The sequence below is a fragment of the Bos mutus genome, chromosome 7 (assembly GCF_027580195.1).
Source record: "Bos mutus isolate GX-2022 chromosome 7, NWIPB_WYAK_1.1, whole genome shotgun sequence".
Lineage (NCBI taxonomy): Eukaryota > Metazoa > Chordata > Mammalia > Artiodactyla > Bovidae > Bos > Bos mutus.
The window spans coordinates 59,812,932-59,837,413 of record NC_091623.1 but is presented as its reverse complement, the minus strand read 5'-3'; the positions used below and the strand labels follow the sequence as shown (position 1 = coordinate 59,837,413).

The following is a 24,482-nucleotide window of genomic DNA, read 5'->3' as shown; positions in this document are numbered from 1 at the left end:
CCACTCAGCTTCACCAAGATGATGGAAATAACAATTTCGCTGTTTTTCTTTTTTTTTTTTTTTTTTTTTGTACCAGGCAGTTAAAAAAAAAAAAAAAAAAACACCCCAAAAAAAGAAACCACAAAAAAAAAAAACAACCAAACAAAAAAACTTTTTGCTGTGTCCTTTCTGAACAGTCAGCACGTTCCCCCTCAAATAGTTTTTTGTTTGTTTGTTTTCCTGAAACGCGAGAATTCAGCAGTTATCTTTGGCAACACTTTATCACGACCTTAATTTAAAGAATAAAAATAAAATTGATCCACGTCTATATACAGTATGTGATTGCGCGGAGTTGGGGGTAGGGGGCTGAGCTGGGGGGGTGGGGGTGGGGTCCCGGCTTTGGGCCCATGCAGATGCTGTGGCCCCCCGAGACAGGCTAGCGGGCGGGCGGCAAGAGGGGGTTAAGGCGGAGTGGGTGGGCAGGGCTGGCGGAAGCTGAGCGCAGAGCTAGGGGCAAGGATTTAGTGCAATTCCCAAGGAGGTTTGTGTTAAAGTGTGCTCGGCAGGGGGTTCAGCCCTTGGCCCCTCCTCCCCACCCCGTAGTCCTAGAGGCCAGTATTCCCCTAAGTCAGGTCACCCCCCTGGACAGGATGACAGCTGTGATTTTTCAGTTGGTTTTATTGCGAGGGGGTGTGTTGGAGAGGGCTGAGCCCCTCAGGGAACCTCTCTGGGAGCTGGGGTGGGGTGGGGTGGGGGTCCCTGGCCTGGGCACTCGAGCTCGCCTCAGGACACTGGGGTGTGGACGGGGCCACCCGGCCCTGGGCTCCCCTGCCACCCCCCTCAGGAGGGGGTGTCCTGAGACATTTGGGGGGCTGATGGGCTCGGGGGTTAGGGGGAGCAGGAGGAAACAAAAACTATCCTGTAGAAACAATGATGAAAGTTGCCTTCTTTAAAAGCTTCCCTTTAAAAACAAGAACAAGATGGGGTTTGTCACAGAACAGAGGGGTGAGGGATGATGGGCCAGTGGCTGGAAGGTGGGGGGGGGCGGGGCAGGGATGCCCCTGCACCTCGGGCTTTGACTAGGAAGGGTCTCAGCTCAGCAGTGTCTATTTACAGGGTCCCACGCTAGGGTTGCATATGCGACAGGGAGTTAGGGGTTTGGGGGAAGGGTGCCCTGGCCTCTGGCAACATGGGTCTCCCCAGCCCTGGCCCCAGTCCGTGGCCTGTGGCTCGGTCAACACCGGGCCTTTGGGAGGGTGGGGGCCAGAGGCTGGGGGGAGGCAGGTGCCAGTCCCCAATTACAGTCAGTGCCTTTGAGTAAAAAGAGGGGTGCAGGGGGAAATCTAAGGCCCTGGAGGTGGGGCCCCCTGCTGCCCACCTCGACGGGGATTGTTGATCCAAGATGGCAGCTCCCCGGTGGCCACAGGAAGGGCGGCCATGTTGGAGGTTGGGGGACAGCAAGGGCGGGGGTGTGTATGTGTGTGGGGGACAAGGGCAGGGAGACAGGAATGCTCTGGCTGGTTGGAAGGCCAGCCCTCTCTCGGGCCCATCCCTGAGCTGGGGAGTCGGTAAGGAGGGTCCCCGCGGACAATGGTGGCCACTGTATGGCTAGCAGTTGATGAGACATCTCAAAATCAGAACCCAAAAAAGGGACAGAAGGGGGAGGGGGCGGGTTGGTGGGGTGGGGGTGGGGGGACACGGCAGAAACACAAAAACCCCACAGTCCTGCCTGAAGGCAAGCCCCTGTGGTAAAGCACAAATGCCTTAGAAGGCTTTGCCCTCGCTCGCCCGTGACTTCCTGACCCCCTTTGCTCAACTCGGGGAACAGAAGTGGATTCTACGTCTGTGGTGGGTTTGTCTTTTTATTATTTTGTACAAAAATAAATCGACTTTTAGGAATTTGTTTGCTCTCTCTCTCGCTCGCTCGCTCTCTCTCTCGCTCGTTTTTTTTTTTTTTTTTTTGTCTTTTTGACTTTTCATAGAAGTTGGTTGCAACTTGTAAACATTTTTTTTTTAAATTAAGATAAAGTGTAGTACCCGTTCTGTTACAAAGTGCCAAGACTCCTATTTGTGGTTGGTTGTCTTGTTGTTTTTTTTCTTTCGTTTTTGTAAAATCTTGTTTTTATTGCTTTTTGTGACACTGGAACTTCTGGACACTCTAGCTCCCCCATCCCTGACACTGTGAGACCCTGGGTTCCTGCTCTTGGCTCCTTCACCCCCTCACTATCGTCTACTCCTCTGAGGAAAAGTATATTTTATATATATATATATATCTATATATAAATTTTGTCTTTGAGGAGGAAAAGAGGGAAAAAAAATCTAATAAAAAGTGCTTTTAAAAACTGGGAGAGGGCTGGGGAGGGGAGTGGGTGAAGACAAATAGTTTCCAATCTCCAAGCATCTCATGGGGTTAGGGGGATGAAGACAGGGGGTGGCAGGGACGCCCTGAGTGGTGGCCCATTGGGTCCCGCCAGGTTGTAAGTGCCGTGAAGGAAGGCGGCGGGGGCCCTTGGGGAGTCACCCTGGCATCCCCCCATTTCCCATCTTCTTCCCTTTCTCCATGCCTGGAAATAGATTTGTGTTGCAGTGGCCAGGACATAATGGGGGCCCACAGGCAGGAATGGGAGGCAGGGAGGCAGTCGGAGAGATGGAGGGGGAGACCCCCACTTAGGAAGTGCCCTGAGGAAGGAGGGTGGGGGTGGGGATGGGGCCATTTTAACGTCCACTCACAGCGGACAGAAATCATTTTTTAAGGTCTTGTCTCAAAGACTCTAGAAACCAGTGAGGGAAGGAAAAGAAAAGACCACCTGGGTCCCCGGCTTCTCCCGAGACCACCCTCACCCCTGCCGGGACCTGGGATCCTGATCAGGCCTCAGATGGGACCCCAGACCCCAAACCTGGTGGCAGTGGTGGTGGTGGGGGGGGGGTCACCCAGGGAGTTCAGAATCCTTGTGTCCCACAAAAACCCCAAACCAAGCCCCAAAAGCCATCGATGGGGTGGGGGAGAAGCGGGGCTGGGGGCTGGGGGTGGGGTGCGGGTGGGGCAAGGGTCCCCATGGAGGGGGAGAACGGTCATGAAGAAGAAAATCGGAGAAAAGCACTACCCTAGATTCTGTGACGCTTCATATATATATATCTGTATATATATATATATATATATAGATATAGATATCTGTATATAGATAGATTTTCTTTTTTTGTGTTTTTGGGGGGTGGTGGGTGATTTGCTCTCTCTCTCTTTCTCGGGTTTCTGTTTTGCTTTTTTTTTTTTTGGTTTTTCAAGCGAGTCCAGCCGCGAAGCTGCCGTCGGCGGTGGTGGCCCTGGAGCCCCCGTCGCCTCCCCCTGTGGCGCTCGCTACATTCAACCTGCCCAGGCCATCGGGGCTGGCCTCGTCCTCCTCCTCGTCCTCGTCCTTAAAGTGCTTCTCCTGGCCATTGCGCCGCGCGGCGGTGGCGGTGTCATCTTCGGGCGAGCCCGGCGGGGCGGGGGCGCCAGGTGGTGGGGGCGCGGGGGCCCCCGCGGCTGGAGCGGGGTCGGGCCCCCCGAGCGCCCCGCCCCGCACTCGGGGCTTGCGGCCACGGCGCGAGGGCACGCCATTGCAGCCGTCCTTCTTGAGGTGTCTGTGCAGGTGGTCGGAGCGCACGAACGTCTTGCAGCAGCTGTCGCACTGGTAAGGCCGCAGGCCGGTGTGCACACGCATGTGGTTCTTCAGGTCGTAGTTGTGCGCGAAGGCCGCCCCGCACTGCTGGCACAGGTACGGCTTCTCGCCCGTGTGCTTCCTCATGTGCACCTTGAGCTTGTCCTGCCTGTGGACGGGCCGAGGGTCAGCAGGGGCGCCGGAGGGCAGACCCCCTCCCGGGATGGCAGCCCTGCCCAGCCCGCCCCACTAGCCTTGGAGCGGGAAACTGGGACCTTCATGAAAAGATGGGCTGCACCCTGGGTTGGGGGGGCGGGAGGGCACCCCAACGGAACACGGTGAGCAGGTTTAGGTCCTCATTCTGAGAACAGCACTGAGGAACCCACGAAGGTGTAAAAAAGGCCTCAACCCTGCTGGCTGTGTGGCCTTGGGACAACAGTCGAACCTCTAAAACCCTTTTTCTTTTTTTGTCAACACTGCTGGATCAGCTCACTCACCAGAGATGGCAAGATGGCAAGAGCATTCTTAACCACTGGACCATCAGGAAAGTCCCACTGAAACCCCTCACCTTTTGTTTTTGGCTGCACTGCAAGATCTTAGCTACTCAACCAGGAATCAAACCTGTGCCCCCCTGCAGTAGAAGCTTGGAGTCTTAACCACTGGACCACCAGGGAAGTCCCACTGAAACCCCTTTCTTATCCATAGAAGAAGGAAGGGAAGACGCCTCTCTCCTGCCTAGGGTTCTGCCCAGTGGCAGACGCATAGCTTCACACTACAGGTATTTAAGCCTGCTGAGTGAGTGCATGCTTAATCACTCAGTCGTGTCTGACTCTTTGTGATCCTATAGACTGTAGCCCGCCAGGCTCCTGTGTCCATGGGACTCTCCAGGCAAGAATAGTGGGGTGGGTTGCCATGCCCTCCTCCAGGGATCTTCCCCACCCAGGGATTAAACCAGGGTTTCCTGCATTGCAGGTGGATTCTTTACCATCTGAGCCACCAGGGAAGCCCTGTTCCAGGTGCTGAAAATGCTCCAGAGAACAAGACAGAATGCCGTGGGTGCTGGAGGGATTGGTAACTGAGAGGGCTAAATAGTCCTGGTTTTAGCTCTGAAAGATCTCTGTCCTGGGAAACCCCTGGGTCACTGGAAATCCAGGGCAGTTGGTCATAGCAGTAACCAAGTCCCCCCACCCCCCAGTTCCGGCCAAATCCCCCCTCCCCTGCCTCACTCCACTCTGGCCATGCTGGCTTCCTGGCTATGACCCCAGCACACCAAGAACCACGAGCCTACATCAGGGCCCTCACACATGCTGCTCTCATGACCAGAGCACTGTTTTTCCTCTCAGATCCTCACAACTGAATTTTGGCCCAAATGTGACCTTCTCAGAGAGGCCCAACCAGACTCCTTCACTCTTGCTCCCTCACGCTACCATCTTGTTTCTCGTCTGTCTCCCTGTCTGAACTGTGAGCCATGAGAGCAGGGTATGATTCCAGGGTCCCTCCCTGCCCCTCTCACCCCACAAACAGCAGTGTGGATCAGGCTCAGCCTGGGACCTCTGGCCTACAAAACTGATCATCTCATTAGTTCTGGGGTTACCATGGTGCAAGTGTTGCTCTGTCCTGCTGAGCTCTTGAAATGTGACTGGTCCAAAGTAAGGTGTACAAGAAGTGCAAAAGGCACCCCAGATTCTGAAGACTTCCTTTACTCAAAGTGATATGAAACATCTCATTTATAATTTTGCTTATTAATCATATGTTGAAATGGAACTAACAGACTATGCAAAATATGATTAAGATTACTTTCACCTATTCCTTTTACTCTTTGAAAACGTGGCTGCCAGAGAATGCAAAGTCACAGAGGTGGCTCACATGGTATTTCTATTGCACTATGCTGGTTCATACTGATGGGGGTGGATTCCAGGCAGGAATCCACAAGGCAGGGGCAGGGACCTCGATCTCCAGAGCTCCGGCAAGCATCTGACCTGCTCCTTGCTGCAGACTCTTGCACTCTATGGAGTCCCTCTGGGTCTCTCCCTTCTGATGTCTACCAGACTGAGAACTTCTTTAGTGCCAGGACTAACAGACTCCTACTCATCCTTCAAAACCCCACATGAAATGCCCCTTTGCCTCCAGGAAGTCTTTCCCAACCCCAAGACAAAGGCCTGCACCCATCCCCTGCCGCCACCTGGCCTCTTTCAGTCCCAAGTCTCTTCCTCTGGCATCACTCAGAGAGCTGATGTCCCTGCTTGTTCTAACTCTTCTAGGCTCCTTGCTGTCCTGAGGATCAAATCCTGGCCCTATGCAACCAGACCCTTGACTACTCTCTGGCCTGTTACCCTCACATGAGCCAACAGAATTTGGGCCATAATGAACTCAGTGCTCCCTAGATTAACCGAGGCTGTCACCAGGAAGACGATGGCAGTTGCCAGGTGCTCCCCATTCTGCCTGCTCAGAGCCCACTAACATGGCCTCCCAGGTGCCCTGCTCACATCCTGGGGCCACGTCATGGAGGGAACAGGAGGGACTCAGACTATTCTAGCACCACACAGAGATTTCTCCAACTGAGGCTTAGAAGCTCAAAGAGGGGAAGTGAATTGCCCTGAGTTGCACAGAGGGTTGGGGGCTGCGCCAAGGTGCAGTGGGCGGTGGAGGCAGCCTGGGTTTCATCACTTCAAGCCCCGGCCCGGGTAATTATAGCCCCGGCCGCCACAGGCCCCGCTTACTCAACTCTCTAGTGTGACTCAGAGGGGCCCCTAGGCTCCCCGGCCTGGAGGGAGGGGTGGGAGCTGGGGCCCTGGGGGTGGGCAGAGAGGAGCCAGGTGGGCATACGGGAGGAAGATGCTCCATGCCTCAGTTTCCCTGACTGAGGGAATCAGTAAACAGAATCAGCCCCATGCTGAATGTGGGGCGGCCCGGAGAACTCCAGATTAGATGAAACTGAGCCTTGGCGGGATGGGTGGTGGGGTGGGGGTATTACCTCTACAGACTCGGGCTTGCTAGGTCTCCTCCAAGCTGTTCCTCCCAGGCTCAGAGATCCTGAGGGCAGGACCCCAGCTATCCCAGTCCACCCTCCCCATGTCTGGAGGGAGAGGAAGGACCCCAAGACCACCAGCACCCCAATATCACCAAAAGGGGAAGCCAAGCCACCATCCAGGTGGCTTGCCTCCCAGCCAGTGCCCTTTGCCCCTGCCTGGCACTCCTGGGTCCTGGAGTCCCAGCCACACCCTCCTCTCCTGGCCTGCTGGGGAGGGGGCCCGGGTACTGGGCCAGGGGTCAGCCCCCAGATTCTACCCCCATGGGGTGGGGTTGGGAAGCTGGGACAATAGCCTCTTTCTTCAGCCTGGGTGGGCGTGGCTGGGGGAACCCCAGCGCGGATGAGGGTAGGGGGTGATGCTGAGTCACCCAGCCTGGCAAGGCCCCTGCACACCAGCCAGTCCCCCACCTCCATTGGGCTGACCCACAAAGCCCAGCCTGTCACCTCTGGACTCCTAAAACCTGGCCTCAGACACCTCCTCTCCAGGGACCAAGCCCAGTGACCCCTGTGCCCTTCTTCCTCCACTGGCTGTAGCCCATTCTGTAAGCTGAACCAGCCTCAGGGCCTTTGCACTGGCGCTTCCCTCTCTGCCTTTCCCTTCCCTTCTCCCTGTGACTCCTGCCTTCTCCTCCTTTAGGTCTCAGTCCTCGGGGAAGCCTCCCTGTGGTGGGCAGCACCCACAGCTGCCCTCTTGCCCGGTTCTCTGCTCTTTTCCTCCCTAGAATTTTCCACCAACTCATGTTATCAATTCTGTGGTCATATCTTGCATATGCCCATCACCCCCATGGGGATTTTGGTATGTCTCTACTTTGAGAACAGGACCTGGCACCCAGCAGGCACTCATACATGTTGGCTGAATGAAGCAGGTTCCCTGGGCTCATGGAAGGCTTGTAAGTTAAACACAACAACCAGAGCACCCTGCTCCCAGTAGGGCTGTGGTGTTCTCCCAAGGCCCAGATTCTCCAGTCTGGAGAAGAACCACCACAGGGAAAAAGAAGAAGAGCTATGCCAGGGATGTCCCTGGTGGTCCAGTGGTTAAGAATCTGCCTTGCAAAAAAAAAAAAAAAGAATCTGCCTTGCAATGCCCGGGACGTGGGTTTGGTCCCTGGTTGGGGAACTAGGATCCCACATGCCTCAGAACTCCTGAGGCCATGAGCACCACAGCTAGAGAATCCATGCGCCAAAAAGAAAGATTTGAATGATGCAATTAATACCCGATGCAATAAATAAAAATATTTTAGAAAAGAAAGAAGAGCTGCTCCTTGGGCTCTTCCTTCCAGCCTCACACATTTTGGCACCACCTGGCACACTTTAGGTTTAAGGGGTCAGCCTGTTTAGGCGCTGTGTGCCCACTCCCGTCATAGGCTCTCTTGACAGGCACACAGAGGTGGGGGGTGCACCAATGGAGTAGGCACCCTTGTAGGGTATTTTTGCACATGGAGGCAGGATGTGAACGTGTGTGTGCACACATGATGGCGTGGGGGCCGTGTGCGGCCACTGGACCAGGGGCCCCCGGGAAGCACCCCAACTCCCCACCACGGAGGCGCCAACTCACCTGGTGAATCGGACCTTGCAGATGTTACACTCGTAGGGCTTCTCGCCCGTGTGGGTCCGGATGTGGCGCGGCAGCTTGCCGGCACCCTGGATGACCTTCTCGCAGATGGGGCACTTCTGGAAGGCCTTGGCCCGGATCTTCTTCTCCACCTTCTGTGACCAGGCCGGGTAGACGTCCCCGTCGTGGGCGCCGCTGAAGTACTTCAGGTAGTAGTCCACAACGCCCTTGTCGTCCGCCCGTGACTCCTCGTCGCTGTCCCCCGCTGTGGTCGCCCCCGCCCGGCCCACCGACGACATCATCTGCTGCAGCAGCGTGCTGGCCGCCAGCCCGTCCGCATCAGCCCCATCCGCATCCTCGCCCTCAGCCGCGCCTGACAGGAAACCCGGAGAGTCGCCTGGCTCTGGGGCTGCCTCCGACAGTGAGGCTGCCTCCTCCTCCCCGCCCCGGCCGTAGTGGCCGTTCTGTGTGGCGGTGGACGGCGGGACCACAGGGGTTGGGAAGAGGCCCCCTGCTGGGGCATCCTCATCCCGCTCTGGCCACAGACCTGGGTTGCTGTCGCCCTCATCCCCATCCCCGGCTGGGGGCCGCTCAGCCGGGGGGCCAGGCCCGTAGAAATCCAAGCCATTGCAGTCACCAGCAGCCACGGCGGCCACGGCGGCAGCCACGGCCTCCTTGGTGGCATCCAGGTCATCGTCGGATGCGCCAAAGGTAGACCATGGGAAGGAGGCGGCCGCGGTGGCGGGCAGGCTGTTCATGGGATTGGTCTGGAAGAACTCGAGGTACTCCTTGGCGCGAAGGAGGTTTCGCTGATCAATTTGATCTACGAGGTCCAGCTGCCCGGCATCGGCGCCTGCGTCGGCTGCCAGGATCTGCCGGTCGAGGAGGTCAGCGCACACGTGGCTCACAGCGGGGATCTCGAGCAGGCGGGCAGCGCTGAGGATGTCGCCCACGTTGGCCGTGCTGACAGTGAGCGTGGCCGTGTAGGCGAAGTCCATGAGGGCCGTGAGCGCCTCAGCGCTGACGAAGTCGATCTCGTACACGTTCTGCTGGTCCACCACGGCGCCTGATGTGAACAACTTCTTGAAGTACTGGCTGCAGGCGGCTAGCACCGAGCGGTGCGTGGGGAACTCGCGGCCCTCTACCAGGATCACCACGTCACACAGCAGGCCCTGTGTCCGCTGCTCGTTGAGTCCACTCAGGATTTCACTGCTGTGGTCGGGGAACGGGATCCCAATGGGGCCGTCCACGCCGCCAGCCATCTTCCGCGCCGAGACCTGCAGCACCAGGAAGGAAGGAGCAGTCGTGAGGGTCGGAGGTGGAGAGTGGGGGGGTATGGATGGGGCCAACTGGCCGGGCAGCAGGACCCTTGGAGAGTAGTGCCCCCACCCCAGCCTCAGTTTCCCTGGCTCTGCATTAGGATGGTCTGTGGTCCGTGGTCATCACTATGAGATGACACTGGCGAAACCCAGCCCGGTGCTTCAGAGATGAACATGAGGCCCCTCCCCTCTTTAATGGATGGGAGAGCCCAGCTGAGGGACAGTTTGAAGTGGTGTGGGAGCGCACAGAAGGTGCTCAATAAATGCCCAGCATGAGTTGCATCCTAGTGAATCTGAGCACAGGCTTCTGCCCACCCGCTCTCTAGGAGGCGGGGATGGTGACATAAGGCACCCACTGTGTGCCGTCCTGGCTGAGCGCCCAGCAGTCCCATAGGCAGCGTGGTCTCTCCTGCAGAGGTGAGAAAGTGAGGCTCAGGGAGTCCCAGGGCCCCGTGGCTGCTCCTCAATTCAAACCCAGGGTGCCTGACCCAAGAGCCATTACCCAAACGGTGTGGCTGTCCAACCCTGCCCGACCCCTTGGCCTCCCTAACCCTCCCTCCTGCTGCTTGGTCAGGCCCAGTTCTCTTGGGGGGGCTCTGAGTCAGCAGGAAGGGGTGAGGCCAAGACCTGGGGACCTGGCCAGAACCATGGGGGCCACGGGTGTGCCCTGGTGGGGTGGGGCCACGACTCTGCAGGAGGAACCCCTTCCTGCCATGTGGACCCCCAGGACGTGGCTCAGCCCTTGCAGTGAATAACTGGAGGGAACGAGGCCACTGTCAGATGCTCCTCCCTGCCTACTTGAGCTGACCCTGTCAAGGAGTAATGGGGGGCCAGGGGCCTCCTGCCCACCTCCTGCCCAGCCAGTTCCTCTCCTTTTGGCCACCCTGTCTGCACTGTTAGCCTAGGACAAGACTCTGCCGCTTTTAAGGCCTCAGTCTCCCCATCTGTCAAATGGGCAGAAGCCTTTGGCGGAGCACGGCCAGAGGGGGACTCATCTCGCCCCTCTCCCCCCCTCCTTTTTTCCGCCTTCCCCTGGGCTGTGACTCATCCACCCACTCGGGCGCTTGTGCAACCCCCTGGCTCCTGTTCCCATCCTCCACCCTCTCCGGGGAACCCCTGGCTGCCCAGAGCCACCCAACAAAACCCACATTCCTTGGGCCCAGCTGGCCTGCTTTCAGGACTGAGCCCCCGCTTGTCCCTGGGGAGAGAGCCTGAATCCAGCCGTCCTCAGCCTCCCCGGGACCCCCAGCCGAGTGACCCAGCTCAGGTCTAACCCGATCCCTCCTGCTAGGTAGGCCTCTTGCGGGATGCAGGCGGCTGGCCCAGCCAGTCCCAAGGACCCAGGGCCGGCCTGGGAGCAGGGTCCGGGCCTTGAGGCCGACACAGAGGCCTTTGTGTGGCGCGCAGGCAGCCAGTACACTTCCCGGGACGCCTCTCTCCACGGCCCGCCCTCTTTCCCGCCGACCGCACCAGCTGCTCAGCTCCCCCCTCTGTTCCGCCAGTCCGCGGTGGGTGCGGGGGGAGGCTCAGATGTGGCTGTTGGGAGCAGGAGGATGGGGGGTGGGGGGCGCGACCCCATCCAAGGCTCGGCCACAGGAGGCCTCAGCAGAGCCCCCTGTGGCGGCTCCCACCCCCTGCCACCATCTGCCGTCTGGCCCCGGGCCCCTGGGAGCAAGTGGGCAGATGGGCCTCCGGATCAGACCGGCCTCAGCCCCTCCTCTGATCCAGGCCACCAACACGCCAAGATGGCCACCCTTGCCCTGCCTGCCAGTGTCCCTTCAGGTGCCTCCTGGGGCCTCTAGGTCGAGACCTGAATTGGTCCAAGTGACTCACCCCTGCCATGGCCACTCCACCCCCACCTCCCCACCAGGCCAGGCGCTGGTGCAGACCTACTTCAAGTGCAAAGTCACCCAGTTGGAAAGGAGCAGGCTCCATCCTTGAACCCATCCTGGGGAGATGGATCAAGCCTTGAGCCTGGGTCTCCACCAGCTGGAAGACCCGGGCCAAGCGCACACAGCCTGCTGTGTGGGTCAGTCCTTGGGTCTGGGTTGGGTCTGGGGGTCCGAGTCCCTCCCCTTTCCCAGCTGGGGCCTCTTATTTCCCCAGCTAATCATCTGATATGAATTTGGGCAAACTCTGGGAAATAGTGGAGGACAGAGGAGCCTGGTGTGCTGCAGTCTCTGGGGTCGCAAAGAGTCAGACACAACTTGGCAACTGAACAACAACAAATCACGTGAGACCTTCCTCCCAAGGGCAAGGCCTGGGGTGATGCAGGTCAAGGGAAGCCCCCAAGAAAGCAGCATGAGCCCCATTCACAGATGAGAACACTGAGGCCCAGAGACAGCTAGAAAGAAGCCAGGCTGAGAGCACCCAGCGAGGCTAACCCAGGAACCCACAGAGGCGAGAGGCTGGTGGTCCCCCAACCCTCCCCTACACACTTCCCAGCAAGCCACAGCCTCTTTTCTCGGCCTGGAAACTAAACTGGCCACCTGGCTTAACCCTCTCTCCAAGAACTCATGCCACCTGCCTGCCACGCCCCAGGCCGCTGTCCCCACAGGGGCCTCTCGGGGCCCTCCCTCTAAGAAAGGGGAGGAAGTCCCTGTGAGATGGCAGAGGGAGGTCAGGTGGGGTCCTGGTGGCAGAAAGCACTGATGACTAAGCACCCACTGTGCGCCACGGCAGGGTCTTGCCGGGAGAGCCCTTCCTTGCTCTAAGAGGCCCTACTGGCGGCACCTGACACTTAGTAGGTGCTCCTGCATTGGCGGTTTCCTCGGTAATGATGAGCCAACGAAACCGCTCTCCTCCAGGAAGCCCCACCCCCCCACGCTGGCCGTGTCCACACCCTCAACGGCCAGGGTCCCTGAGCTCAGGCCCACACCCACCCAAGGCACGGTCTTTCATCACAGCTCCACCCCCACACTTGCCTCCATGGGATTTCCGGGGCCGTTTGGTGCTGACTCGGCGGCCAGCCGAGGGGCAGGCCTCGGCAGGCTCCTCCTGGGCTGGAGGTGGGGCACCCTCCTCCCCCTTGGGCTGCTCCCAGGCCCCTACACCCAGCCCTCCCCTGGGCAGCACACAGTAGGGGTGCAGCAAACAGCAGGAGGAACCAAAGACCAAAGAGCTATGCACTCGAGTGAGCCCACGCCCAGCCCTGCCCACCTGGCTGGCAGGCACACCCAGTACCAGGGGCCAGTGCCAGTCCCACCTCCAATCCAACCTAGGGTCATTTGCTGCAGCAGGAAGCTAGGAGCTGAGCCAGCTTTGGGCCCTCCTCGGTGCCCTAACTTTCAAGACCTAACTGGAGCCTAGGCTGTAGAGATGAGGAGCTCAGAGGGGTGCTAAACCCAGGGCAAGGTCACACAGCAGAGCAGTGGCCAGGCTGGGACGCAGATGCTCTGACCTGAGCTGCCAGCACTCATCCACTGGGGATGCACGGTGAGGCTGGGAGCGTCCAAACCTGGTCCCCAGAACATCAGGGGGCAAAGCCCAGGGTAGCGCCCCAGGACAGGCAGGGGCAGGAGGCCGAGGAGTCCCCAAGGTCAGTTGCAAGGTGAGGGCTGGGGCCGGGCCTCCCCCTCCTACCCACACCCCCCAGGAAGGGGGTGGCCAGCAGCAGGTAGGTAGGTAACCATCAGCTGATGCCTTTCTGGAGGAGAGTCAGGGAGGGGGGCAGCTTAATGGGGTTTACAGGCTCCCACACCCACCCAGGGAGAGAACAAAAGAGAACTCCTTCAGGGACCTCTGACACCTACTATGTGCCACGGCAGCCCAGGAGCACATCCTGGTCTGTCCACCTCCAAGCTGGGTGACCTTGGGCCAAGAAAAGCACCTCAGTTTCCCTGGGAGTTGTGACGGTAGCAAAGGGTTCCACTCTAGTCCACTCAGCAAGCCTAGGCCTAGGACCTACTATGTGCCAGTGACAGTCCCCAAAGGCCTGATGAGGTGGTTCGCCTCCTCTCTTGTGGATGGGGGTGGGGCTTTCAACTTCACTCCTGAACATTATACCAGAGGGAATCCGTCTCCCTCTCCATCTCCTATGTGCCGAGGAAGTGCCAGGTAGGCCCCAGGAGGAAGCTGAGCCATCATCTAGAGGGAAAAACACGGGCCCAGAGAGGGTAGGCAACTGGCCCAAGGTCACACAGCAAGTCTGGCACCCAGGTGCGGCTGCCAGGCCAACGCCTGGCCGCCCCCACCCCCTCCCAGCCTGGCAGCCTGTGTTGCAAGGTTGGTCCTGACGGGTTACCCCGCCCTGACCTGGTGCCAATCCCTGCCTGGCCCGGTCCCCGGCCTGGGGTTTAATGGGACAGGAATGCAGCGTCCTGGTCTGGGGGTGGGGGGCACCAACGGCTCAGGGTGACTGTGGCTGCCAGCTGTCGGCCGGCCCCCTGCCCGCCTGTCCTCACAGGCCTCCCTCTGGGCCAGACACCAGCAAACAGGCCCTCGGCCATTTTATGTGTCCATTTATTGCCCTAAATGGGGAGGGGCTTCCTGCCCGGGCCTTAAAGGGCCAGAGGCAGGAAGGCTGTGGGCCCACTGGGAAGTGTGTGTGTGTAGACCGGAGGGGGTGGGGATTAGGAGGTCATGGGGCTCCTATCTGACCCCCAGCTCATGGGTGGGGCCAAGGCCCACCCTGTTCCCACGCTCTGAGCGCCGTAGTGGGCCAGGAAGTGCAGCCCTGACACCAAGCCCAGGTTTCAAGAGGAAGCCCTGAGAAGACAGATCTGTTCTCAGTGGAGGTGGAAGGAGTAAGCTTCCTGTCACTGGGGGTAACCAAAGCTGGGCTTCATGGAAGCCCACCAGTGTCTACCCTGCCCTTAGCTCAGGTTGCACGTGCTTATCCAAGATACCCAAGAAAGGCCTGGGTGACTTCTAGGAGCCTTGCCCCTCTCTTCATCCAGATCGCTCCCTCATGCCCTCCCCAGAGGCCGGCTTGTCACCTGGAGGCACCACCCGGCCCCCACCTGCAGCCTGAGCAGGTGGAGGGCGCAGCCTGGAAACGCACAGAGGGGCACATGGCCCATGCGGGCCCCAGGCTCCTGTGCTTACAGATCCAGCCCTTCCCGGCTACCAAACACATCCTGACAGGAGGTGGGACAGGGCCCTGTTTTCCAGTCGAACCAGAAAGGCGTGGGTGGGGACGCTTCCACCCCATGGCCGTTCCCGGCCTGCTGGGGGACAGATGGAGGGCCTGCTTCTCTGGCCAGATTCTCCAAAGGGCGCCTTCCGCACTGTGTTGCTTCAGAAACTTGGGCCTCAGGCCCCCCAGGGCCGGGGCTGTTCCCCCAACAGGTCTCAGTCGCCTCAGCATCAACCCTCACAGCTCTGGGAAGTGGCACCTGTGATCACCACCCCACTTCATGGGCCAGGTCACTGAGGCAACCTGCCCAGGTCGCACGGCGGAGCAGGATTCGAACACAGGTCATCTGTCTGGCTCCATCTCGCCGAACTAGTCCTTCCAGGGCTCCACCCACCTGCCCCCACACACACACTGCCCCAGGTGCCAGCAGGAGACTAAATCCCCCCACCCTGGGGGCCTTGGGGGCTGAGGATAGCTTATTCTCACACCCTCAGAATTGCCTTATGACAGCCCAGGAAAAAAAGGGAGAGGTCTGCCTAAGGTCACTCAGGGAGCCTGGGGCTGGGCTGGAGTCCAGCTGACACCTGTGAAATCGGGGGCGGGCTTCAGAACAGAGACGCAGGAGGGGCTCTCCTGGGCCCTGACACCACCCAGCAGTCACTAGACAAACATCCCTGGAGAATCACGGAGTACATCCTCAGGACAACGCTTTGGGGCTAAAGGTAATCTCCCCATTGTAGTGATGGCCACACTGAGGCTGGCAGAGGGGAGGCAACCTTCCTAAGTGGACCTCAGATGGAGGTAAGGGAGGACCGGGCTGAGACTGGACCACACTGGCCCCCACCCAAGGCTGTTCCTCTGGTCTCCACTGCCCAGGGCTGTGGCAGCTCAGTTTATGGTCTATCAGGTGCCTGGAGCACAAGGTGACAGGTGGGGGGGTGTCATAGTCACACATACCCCCCAACAGGATCTCTGCTGTACCCCAAGCTGACCCAGGTGCTTCCTCCACGAGGGAGGGAAGGAAAGCGAACACAGGTGGGCCTGCAGGCAGTAAGTGGGGGAATTCACAGTAACCTCATTTCACAGAGAAGGATGCTCAGGCTCTGAGAGACCATGGGACCTGTCCAAGGTCACAGAGCAAGTGGGCGGGAATCTGAAACCCCAGTGGACCCCCTTCTTGGGCTAGCTCTGCTTCAGAGGGCCTGGCCCCAAGTCTTGGCTCTGTGAGGCAACCTGGGTCTCCTCAGGAATAATGGGTTGTAAAACACGCACAGTCTCCAGGGACGAAGGTGCCAAGGGGTGGGGCTGCAGCTCAGACAGGGTGGGAAGGTCCTGGGACGCTGGGACACTGAGGCTCCTGCTGTGTGACCTTGGACACCTTGCCTCCCCTCTCTGAGCCTCACTATCCTCTTGGGGCAGAGGCTCCATTTGGCTGACAGGTGCCTAAAGTCAACCTCCAGGCCCTCTGTAAGACAGGTGAGCAGGTGCCCCTTGGCTGCGACATGCAAAGAACTCTAGACACCACCTGAGCTGGGAGGCAGGACCACAAGAGTGAGACCCAGCCCTGGTTGGGTGACCTTGGCCTGCTCTCTGCTTCCCCTGGGCCTCAGTCACTCCTGCCCCATTCGGCACCGTTCTGAGGCTTGTCTAAGCCCCTGTGGCCCCACACTTGTATTGGGCCTTCCTTCCTGGCCTCAGTTTCCCTCACATGGCATGAGGGACCACCTCCAGCCCAACCGACTCTGGGTCAATCACAAGGGTCCAGGGAAAAGGAAGGAAGGAAAAAAGCCCACAGAAGGACTAGCTCTTGCCTGGAGAACTCTCCCCAGTGGATGGGGCTTGAGCACGGCGAGGCCTCAGTCTGCCACACAAAGAAAAGGGTGCAGGGGCTCCCTGCAGCTGCTCACCCGTTGCTGAAGGCCTGTGCTAAGGGTTGTGTGGCTCCCCGCCCGGGGCCAGGGTGCTGACTGGCCACAACGCAGCCAATCAGGACTGAATAATAAATACCCCCCCAAAGTGACCCACGAATTAAAATTTCAGTGTCCCCGATGGCTCCTCTTTCCTTCATTAGGCATGCGGATCCCAGGGCTTCGCTCTTCCAGCCACCAGCTCCTGCCCCCCCCCTTCTCCCCCCAGGCTCCCGTCTCCACAGCGATGGCTGGCGGTAAACAGAGCCCCGAGCCCAGCCGATAAGTGCCAGGCCTGGGTGATCTAAGGGCCCCACTGCGGGTGGCCCACGGGGGAGAATGCCCACAGCCTGGAGCCTTGGGGGTCTGGGCAGCAGCAGAGCCCAGCCTGGACTCCCCAGTAGGAAATGATCCACTGACCCTGGGGAGGGCCCCCCCCAGTGTGGGAGCGGCGCACTCGGGGTTACGCCCTGGCCCTGTTTGGGGAGGGGGGGCGCTGACACGGAATCCTGGACGCCCTCTCCGGCCGGGCCTGCTCCAGCCCTGCTCTGGGAGACAGTGGGTGGGTGGGGGGGGGTGCAAACCAAGCTCGCCACCCATGGGTGAGCCAGGTGGGCACACCCGGTGGAGGGGCACTAACACCTCTCTCACTTCCGCCGCCTGGCTAGGGGAAGAGAGGAGTTGCCTGCCTCCCCCTGCCACCCCGCCAAGTGCTGGCTACCTTCCCCAAACATTCAGCAGGCGCCCACTGGGTGCCCAGGCCCGGTTGGACAGCAGTATCTTGCTGCGGGCCACTGGACTCCCCCACCACCGGCCAGCCGGCGCGGACAGTGCCTCCCAGGACCCGCAAAGGCCTGGGCCCAGGGGGGTGCACCGGCCCCAGCGCTCAGCTCTGGCCCCTGCCTGGTTCCCAGGCCCGGGGCTGGGGGAGGGGGCCAGTTCTTAGGCCACGGAGGGAGGTAGGGAGGGCGAGGGAGGGGGCCGGATCCCACCAGCTTACCCCCTCCTCTGCTCGAGCTCAGGGTTCGCACGTGGTGGTGGCGTCAAGGGGAAGGAGGGGTGTCCGGGCCAGAGGAGACGGGGTCACGCGCTTTGGGGGCGCGGGCGGGGGAGAGGGGTGCTCTCTGTCCCCTCACCCGGGGCCAGGGCCGGACGGCCGCGCGGGCAGGGCAAGGGGCCAGGCCGGTCCCCCCGCCCAAGGCTGAGTCAGGCCCGGGCGGGGGCAGGAAGCGGCCCCCTCCCCCGCCCCGGCCGCAGCGCGCAGCCCCCGCCCCGGCCCGCCGGCCCCCACCGCGCCGCCAGCGCGGGGTGCTCCTACCTCCTTCCCGGGGCAGCAGCGAGGGGGCCCGGCCCCGGCGGCGGCGGTGGCGGCGGCTGCGGCTGGGCTGGCTCCCTCCGAGGGGCCGGGAGGCGGCAGTGAGCCTGGCCCCGCGCCACCCCCCGCCGCCGGCGGCCAATCCCCACCCGGGCTGGGGGGAGGGCGATGCAAATTACCCCGGATCTGGGTCCGCCCGCCCGCCTCCCCCACGCCCGGGCCCAGCCTGCACTAGGCCGCGCATCCCCGGGCTCGCCTGCGCCTCGCGGCCGCCCGGGCCGCCGCCCTCCCCGGGGAGCGCCGGGTGGGTGACCCCCCCCCCGGGGGGCGGGGGGCTGAGGGGAGGGGGGCTGGGGACGGTTACACAACCAGGCGGGGAGGGGCCCCGGGGCGGGGAGGGGGCCGGCCCGCGGGCCGCGCAGCCGGAAGCCGGGGACCGCCACCGGCCCCCGGCAAGGGGAGCCCGGCTGCAGGCCCCGCCCCCGGACCGGCAGGGCCCGCCCTCGAGCCGCGCCGCGCTATCGGCCCGCGGTCATTGGCTCGCCAGCCCGCCGCTCACCGCCCCTCCTCCGCACCGCCCCTACCCGCGGACCGCGGCGGGCTACGGGCGCAGGGCACCCTGGAACTAGTAGTCGTAGCCGCCTGCCACCTGCCAGCCACAAGCGCGGGGGAACTACGAAGCCCAGAGGCCCCAGCGGCCGCGCCCGCCCACCCGGACACCCCACCCCTTCCCCCTCCTTTGCAAAGCCCCCCTCCCTGTTTTTTCAGCCCCCTCCCCCCCATCCCCCATGGAGCTCAATCCTGGCCAACTCCAACGTATGCACGCAACACCGAATAGGCCCCCGGGGGGCAAGAGCGCCCCCAGTACCCAGCTGCAAACTTAGCACGCGACGCGCCCCCTATCTCCCCACGCCGGCTCCCCCCACCCTCAATGCAGCCCCGCTTCCCCTCCCCCTCTCCCCGCGCGCCTGGGAGCCCCCAAAAATCATGCACAGAGGCGGGGGGGCTGCCGCACAAACCCGTGCACTTCGCCCCCAAAACCCCCTCCCGGGCGGCGCCCCCTCCCCGAGCTCGGGATCCAGGGCGCCTCCCGCCTCCGGGCAGCTGCCAACCACCCCCTCCTCTGAAACTTGCGGAACGTCCCCGGCTCGGGGGATCGCCCCTTCCCGAGAGAGCAGCGGTGGGCGCAGTGCCCCCGGCCCGTCCCCGCCCTGCACCCCGCGCTGGGGGCCGCGTCGGGCGCTGACTTACCTCGCGGGGCCGGGCCGGGGCCGGGGCGCGCGGGGCCGGGGCCCGGAGTTCGGACTAGGTTCCTTGGCCGCTCGCCTCTGGGGTCCGCGTCTCGCTCTCCCCTCGCTGGCTCTCCCCTCGTCGCTCCCTCGCTCCGGCGGCGGCGTCACTGCCCCTACAGTAACTGTACAGTACAGCCAAAGCCCCGTATGATGCTCGCGACTCCCTTCCTGGTTTCTCCGAGGGCAAGAGGGGTCCTCCCTTGTCTTAAAGGTGCCGCAGCCGCCGGCCCCCCCCACGCCCAGCCCGCCCCCCCCACCCCGGCCTCAGAGGCCAGAACAGGCTCGGCAGGTCCCCTCTTGCCACGTCTCTGCCCTCCCGTGGGGCTTCGCCCGCTGCGCCGGGGAGACCGGGCTGTTATTAGGTTTTGTCAAGTTGGGGGGGGGGTCCAGCCCGCCCCCGGCGCGCCCCCCCCCTCCTCTGACCTCTCCGCCCCGCTGCGCGGCGCCGTGCCAGCCTGCCAGCTTATCTGGCCCCAGAGCTCCCCGGGGCGCGGGGGGAGCGGGCCCCCCGGGGTGGAGGGGGGTGGGGGCCTCCAGATAAACAGGCCCCCAGCCTCTGCGCGGAGGCGGGTGCGGGGGGGCGCGGGCTTTGCCCCCGACGCCTGGGGCGTGGCAGGATGGCAGCGGGGGCGGGGAGGGCTGTGCGCACTGCGAGGACCGACGCGGGCGTGGGTCGCGCCTGCCCTGGCTGCTGGGGGTGGGTAGGGGGCGAAGGGGTGGGGACGGCGGGCCTGGCGCCCGCTCTCTCCGGGGGCCTCAGTTTGCCCAGCTGCGGAAGGGGACCCGGGGGCGGGCTTTCGGCTGATGGCTCGGGTCCGCTGGGCTCCCGGGTCCCTAAATGAGACAGCCAACCTGCTCGCCCGCGATTATATAAAGGAGTCGCCTCCGCCCGCTGCGCCAAGGGGCGTAGCGGGGGAAGGGGTTGGCGAGGGGCGGGCTGGGCTGTTGTTTTCCCGGCTTTCCAAGTTCCCCCACCCAACTGCGGGCCACTGGGCGGGACGCGGCCCCGGCCCCGGACGCCTGGGTTCTGCGGTCCGCTCCCGCAAGGGTCTGCGTGGCTCCGGAGGGGCGGAGGTGGAGAGTGGGGAGGCATTGGCTCAGCCCAACTTTTTTTTTTTTTCCCCTGTCCGTTTCTCCCACTTCCTCCCCCGTCGTGGGAGAGGTCCGGCGGGGGGACGGGGGAGGGGGAGGAGGGGGACGAGCGGTGAGAACAGACTGACCCGGCCAGGCCGGCTGCCCGCTGCACACAGTAGGCACCCGAGGAGGGCTGGCTAGTGCGATCAGCCGCCTGGCGGGGGCTCTGCGCCTCAGTTTCCCCCTTCCTCATTGCCTCGGTCGGAGAGGGCTGGCACCTGCTCCACAGCGGTCGTTTACTGAGCGCTTCTCAGGTGGCTGGCTCTGTCCGGGGTCCTGTTTACTTCCATTCCAACATCTAATGCCATGACCACGGTCATTATTCTTGTTATTATCATTTTTTACCACCATTACCTTACAGGCAGGAAACTTCCACTGCCGTTAGTGAAACGCACATCTGTCCTTCTCTGACTTCAAAGCTTTCCCCTTCTCCACCCCAACTTTCTGCACCTCACTGCTTCTCCACTCCCAAACGGGGTGAATGGGCTTTTGTAATAATACTTTGTCTTTAAGGGGAAACCCTGGAGGTCCCCAGAAGGGAAGTGACAGTCCCAGGACTTGCAGCCTGAAACCAGCCCCTGGGTAGGTGGAAAGGGACTGAGGGAGGGGCCACAACCATCCAGAGTGAGGGCGGAACCCAGGGACTTTGCTCTAACGACCCTGCCTGGGAATAAGCCCTCTTCCTTCTTTAAACCACCCTCTCATCCACCCTGCGAGGAAAAGGGCCAAGCAGAAACACAATTTGCAGGTCTCAGGATAGTACCTGGGCTCTGTAGATACTCGAAGCTCAGACCTTCGTCCTAAATGGTCTTATTTGCCATCCTGCAAGCTCCACCCACTCAGCCAGAGAAGGGTGACTTAGTGTCCCTTCTGTACCACCCAGCCTCAGATATCTGGTACTCTTTTCAGCAGTTGATAACCTGACTCAGAAGGGGCAAGAGAACTTACATGTAAGATTGGCATTGAATCTAATCCTTATCAGGCCCCGGGAAAGAGCAGGGATTATGTGATTTCCATTTTACATTTGAGGAAATTGAGACCCAGAGAGGGAGAGAGCCCAAGGATGTTGGATCCAGCTTCATCTGGCTCTGGACCCTGCCAGAGGGTCTGCAGGCAAGTCCTTGAGGAGATGCCAGGATGGCGTACCCTGTGCCCATTCCTACCCCTGCAATGAAAAGAGAGGAAGGTGGGTAAAGCTTTGTCCTAACCCCCACTCCTCAGTCCCACCCCTCCCCTGCCCGCCAAAAAGATACCCAATCAGATACTAGTTGAAAAACCTAATAAAGTATAAAAGATTGAGTTGCTGTGTGACCTTGGGCAGACTACTTAACCTCTCTGATCCTCAGAGTCATCTGTAAAGAATAATCGTAGAGAGACTTCCCTGGTGGTCCAGTGGTTAAGACTTCAAGCTTCCACTACAGTGGGGCACAAGTTTGATCCCTGGTCAGGGAACTAAGATTCCCTCAAATGCCACAACATGGCCAAAAATAATAATAAAACTTAAAAAGAAATTTTATTTTAAAAATTAAAAAAGTAATGGTAAAAAAAAAAAAAAAGTAATGGTAGAGACTTCCTGGGGTTGTAACAAAGGAGAATCAAGATGGTACATGTAACATACTTAAACAGCATGGTACCTGCTGGTGGGAGGTCCTCAACACAGGACAGATGGGATTATATTGTTATTGTTGTTATTATTACTTTTATTTGGGCCATACCCTGACCCCTCATGCCCTGTTCTTGGCCAGGATAGAGGTGAGACCCACATCTCCCAAGGTGAAAACTTCACACACACTCAAGGCATTTTTTTTTTTAATCTCATTGGCAGACCCCTACTTAAGATGCTTGGCTAAAGGATTCTTGGAATGTATCAGGACCAACTCCATCATAGCAATAAAGCAATATAAAAATTGTTAAATACTTGAAACTTGCCTCAAAATAGATTTGGTCTAGGGTGAGTTGTAATACCAGCTCTCCTTTTCTGAATTCCACTTTTGTGTGCAATTTTAGTCCATCTGTGGACCCCGGAATTATCATCCCTGATGTACACGATGAAGACATTGAAGACCCAGAGAGGGTAAACTTGGCAAACTTACCAAATACACACAGCATTTGAGCAGAGGAGCTTGAATTACAGTTACAATGGCTAGGCTGCAAAGTTATATAACATTTGAACAGATAATTCTTTTGACCATCAACACCGGTTGCCTTTGGGATGGGGAGCAGACTGAGACAGCTCCTGTTTACTCTCTTTGATCTTTTGAATTTTGTATCCTGCACTTATGACTTATAATAAAACAAAAATTATGTCTAAAGTATTTTGAACCTATGTGTTTGAAAGAACACCATCGAGAAAGTGAAAGAAAAACCCACAGAATGGGAGAAAACATTTGCAAATCGTAGATCTGATAAGGGTCTACTATTTATATGATATATAAAGAACTCTTAGACTCAACAATAAAAACACTACCATTTTTTTAATAGGTAAAGGATTTAAATAGACATTTCTAAAAAAAAAATATATATATATATATATATATAAACAACCAATCAAGCTCATGAAAAGTTACCCAACATCACTAGTCATCAGGGAAATGCAAATGAAAACCACAGGGAGACACCACTTCGCCCCTGCTAGGGTGGCTTGAATCAAAAAGACAGACCAGAACAAGCATTGATGAGGATGGGGGAGAAACTGGAACCCTCATTTGTAGCTGGTGGGGACGTAAAATATTACAGCTGCTGTGGAAAAGAGTTTGGCAGTTTCTCAAGTGGTGAAAGAGACAGCCACCATACCATTCAACAATTCCACTCCTAGGTGTCTCTACCCAAGAAAAATGAGAATATCTATAACAGCATTATTCCCAATAGCCAAAGGTAGAAACAGTCCAGATGTCCATCAACTGATGAATGGATAAATCAAATGTGGTCCATCCATACAATAGAATATTATTCAGCCTTAAAAAGGAGTGAAGCACTGACATAGGCTACAGTGTGAATGAACCTTGAAAATAGAATGCTCAGTGAAACAAACCAGACACAAAAGGCCACACAGTGTATAATTCCATTTATACAAAATGTCCAGAACAGGCAAATACAGAGACAGAATATGGGTTAGTGGATGCCTGGAGCTGGGAGGTGTTGGGGAGAATTGGGTGGGGAACGAATACCAATAGAAATGAAGTTTCTTTTGGGGGTGATGAAAATGTTCTGGAAGTAGAGTGGCCATGATTTTACAACTCTGTGACTATGCTGGAAACCACTGAATTATGTACTTTAAAAGGGTGAATTGTTTAGCATGTGAATTATATCTCAGTAAATATTATATATATATGTATATATATAATTACTTTTTATGGAAGTAGAGTTGGTTTACAATGGCTTTATTTTTTGATAGAGGAGTATTTTGAAGCTGACAGAATTCTTTTAAAAAAAGATTTATTTATTTATAATTCTTATCTGGGGGGAGGGCATGGTGGGTTTGCACTGCTGCACCTGGGCTTCCTCTAGTTGTGGCAAGCAGGGGCTACTCTTTGTTGCAGTGTGTGGGCTTCTCATTGTAGTGGCTCCACTTGTTGGGACACATAGGTTCTAGGTGCTCAGGCTTCAGTAGTTGCAGCACATGGGCTCAGTAGTTGCAGTTCATGGGCTCTAGAGAGCTGGCTCAGTAGCTGTGGTGCATGGGTTTCGTGACCCTGAGGCATATGGGATCTTCCCAGACCAAGGATCATACCAGTGTCCTCTGCATTACAAGGCAGATTCTTAACCACTGGACCACCAGGGAAGTCCCAAAGCTGGCATTTCTTAAGACCAATCCTCTTGTTCTGATTCTGCAGCCCAGGTTGAACCCTCCCACTCTGGGGTTCAGTTTAGTAACATATTGTTAATTTCCACATGTTTGTGTTTTTTTGATATTTTTTTTCCTTGTAACTTATTTCTAATTTCATAGTGTTGTGATCAGAAAAGATGCTTGATATATCAATTTTCTTAAATTTACCAAGGCTTGCTTTGTGACCCAGCATGTGGTCAATCCTGGAGAATGTTCCATGTGCACTTGAGAAGAATGTGTTTTCTGCTACTTTTGGATGGAACACTCTATTAATATTAATTAAGTCCACCTGGTCTAGTGTGTTGTTTAAGGCCTGTGTTTCCGTATTAATTTTCTGTCTGGATGACCTGTCCATTGATGAAAGTGGGATGTTAAAGTCCCCCACTACTAACTACTATTATGTTACTGTCAT

At 58.5% G+C, this 24,482-nt stretch overlaps 1 protein-coding gene across 3 annotated transcripts; it reads right to left on the bottom strand.

Annotated features, from left to right (window-relative positions):
* Positions 1 to 42: 42 nt before the first annotated feature.
* ZBTB7A (zinc finger and BTB domain containing 7A) lies at positions 43 to 19,808 on the bottom strand. Of its 3 annotated transcripts, none has more exons than XM_070373914.1 (3): positions 19,070 to 19,808; positions 8,204 to 9,477; positions 43 to 3,786 (listed from the first exon to the last, which is right to left on the bottom strand). In XM_070373914.1, the coding sequence occupies exons 2-3, from the start codon at positions 9,460 to 9,462 to the stop codon at positions 3,258 to 3,260; spliced, it is 1,788 nt and encodes a 595-aa protein (XP_070230015.1). In that variant the 5' UTR covers positions 9,463 to 9,477; positions 19,070 to 19,808; the 3' UTR covers positions 43 to 3,257. The 3 variants fall into 3 exon arrangements, with proteins under 3 accessions (XP_070230015.1, XP_070230016.1, XP_070230017.1); XM_070373915.1 differs by lacking the exon at positions 19,070 to 19,808 and adding an exon at positions 17,822 to 18,207; XM_070373916.1 differs by lacking the exon at positions 19,070 to 19,808 and adding an exon at positions 17,504 to 17,801.
* Between the last annotated feature and the right edge of the window lie 4,674 nt (positions 19,809 to 24,482).

Coding starts and splice junctions, on each gene's coding strand:
- ZBTB7A (XM_070373914.1), bottom strand. CDS start 9,462: ATGGCTGGCGGCGTGGACGGCCCCATTGGGATCCCGTTCCCCGACCAC. Junction 3,787..8,203: donor TGCAAGGTCCGATTCACCAG/GTGAGTTGGCGC, acceptor GCCCGTCCACAG/GCAGGACAAGCTCAAGGTGC.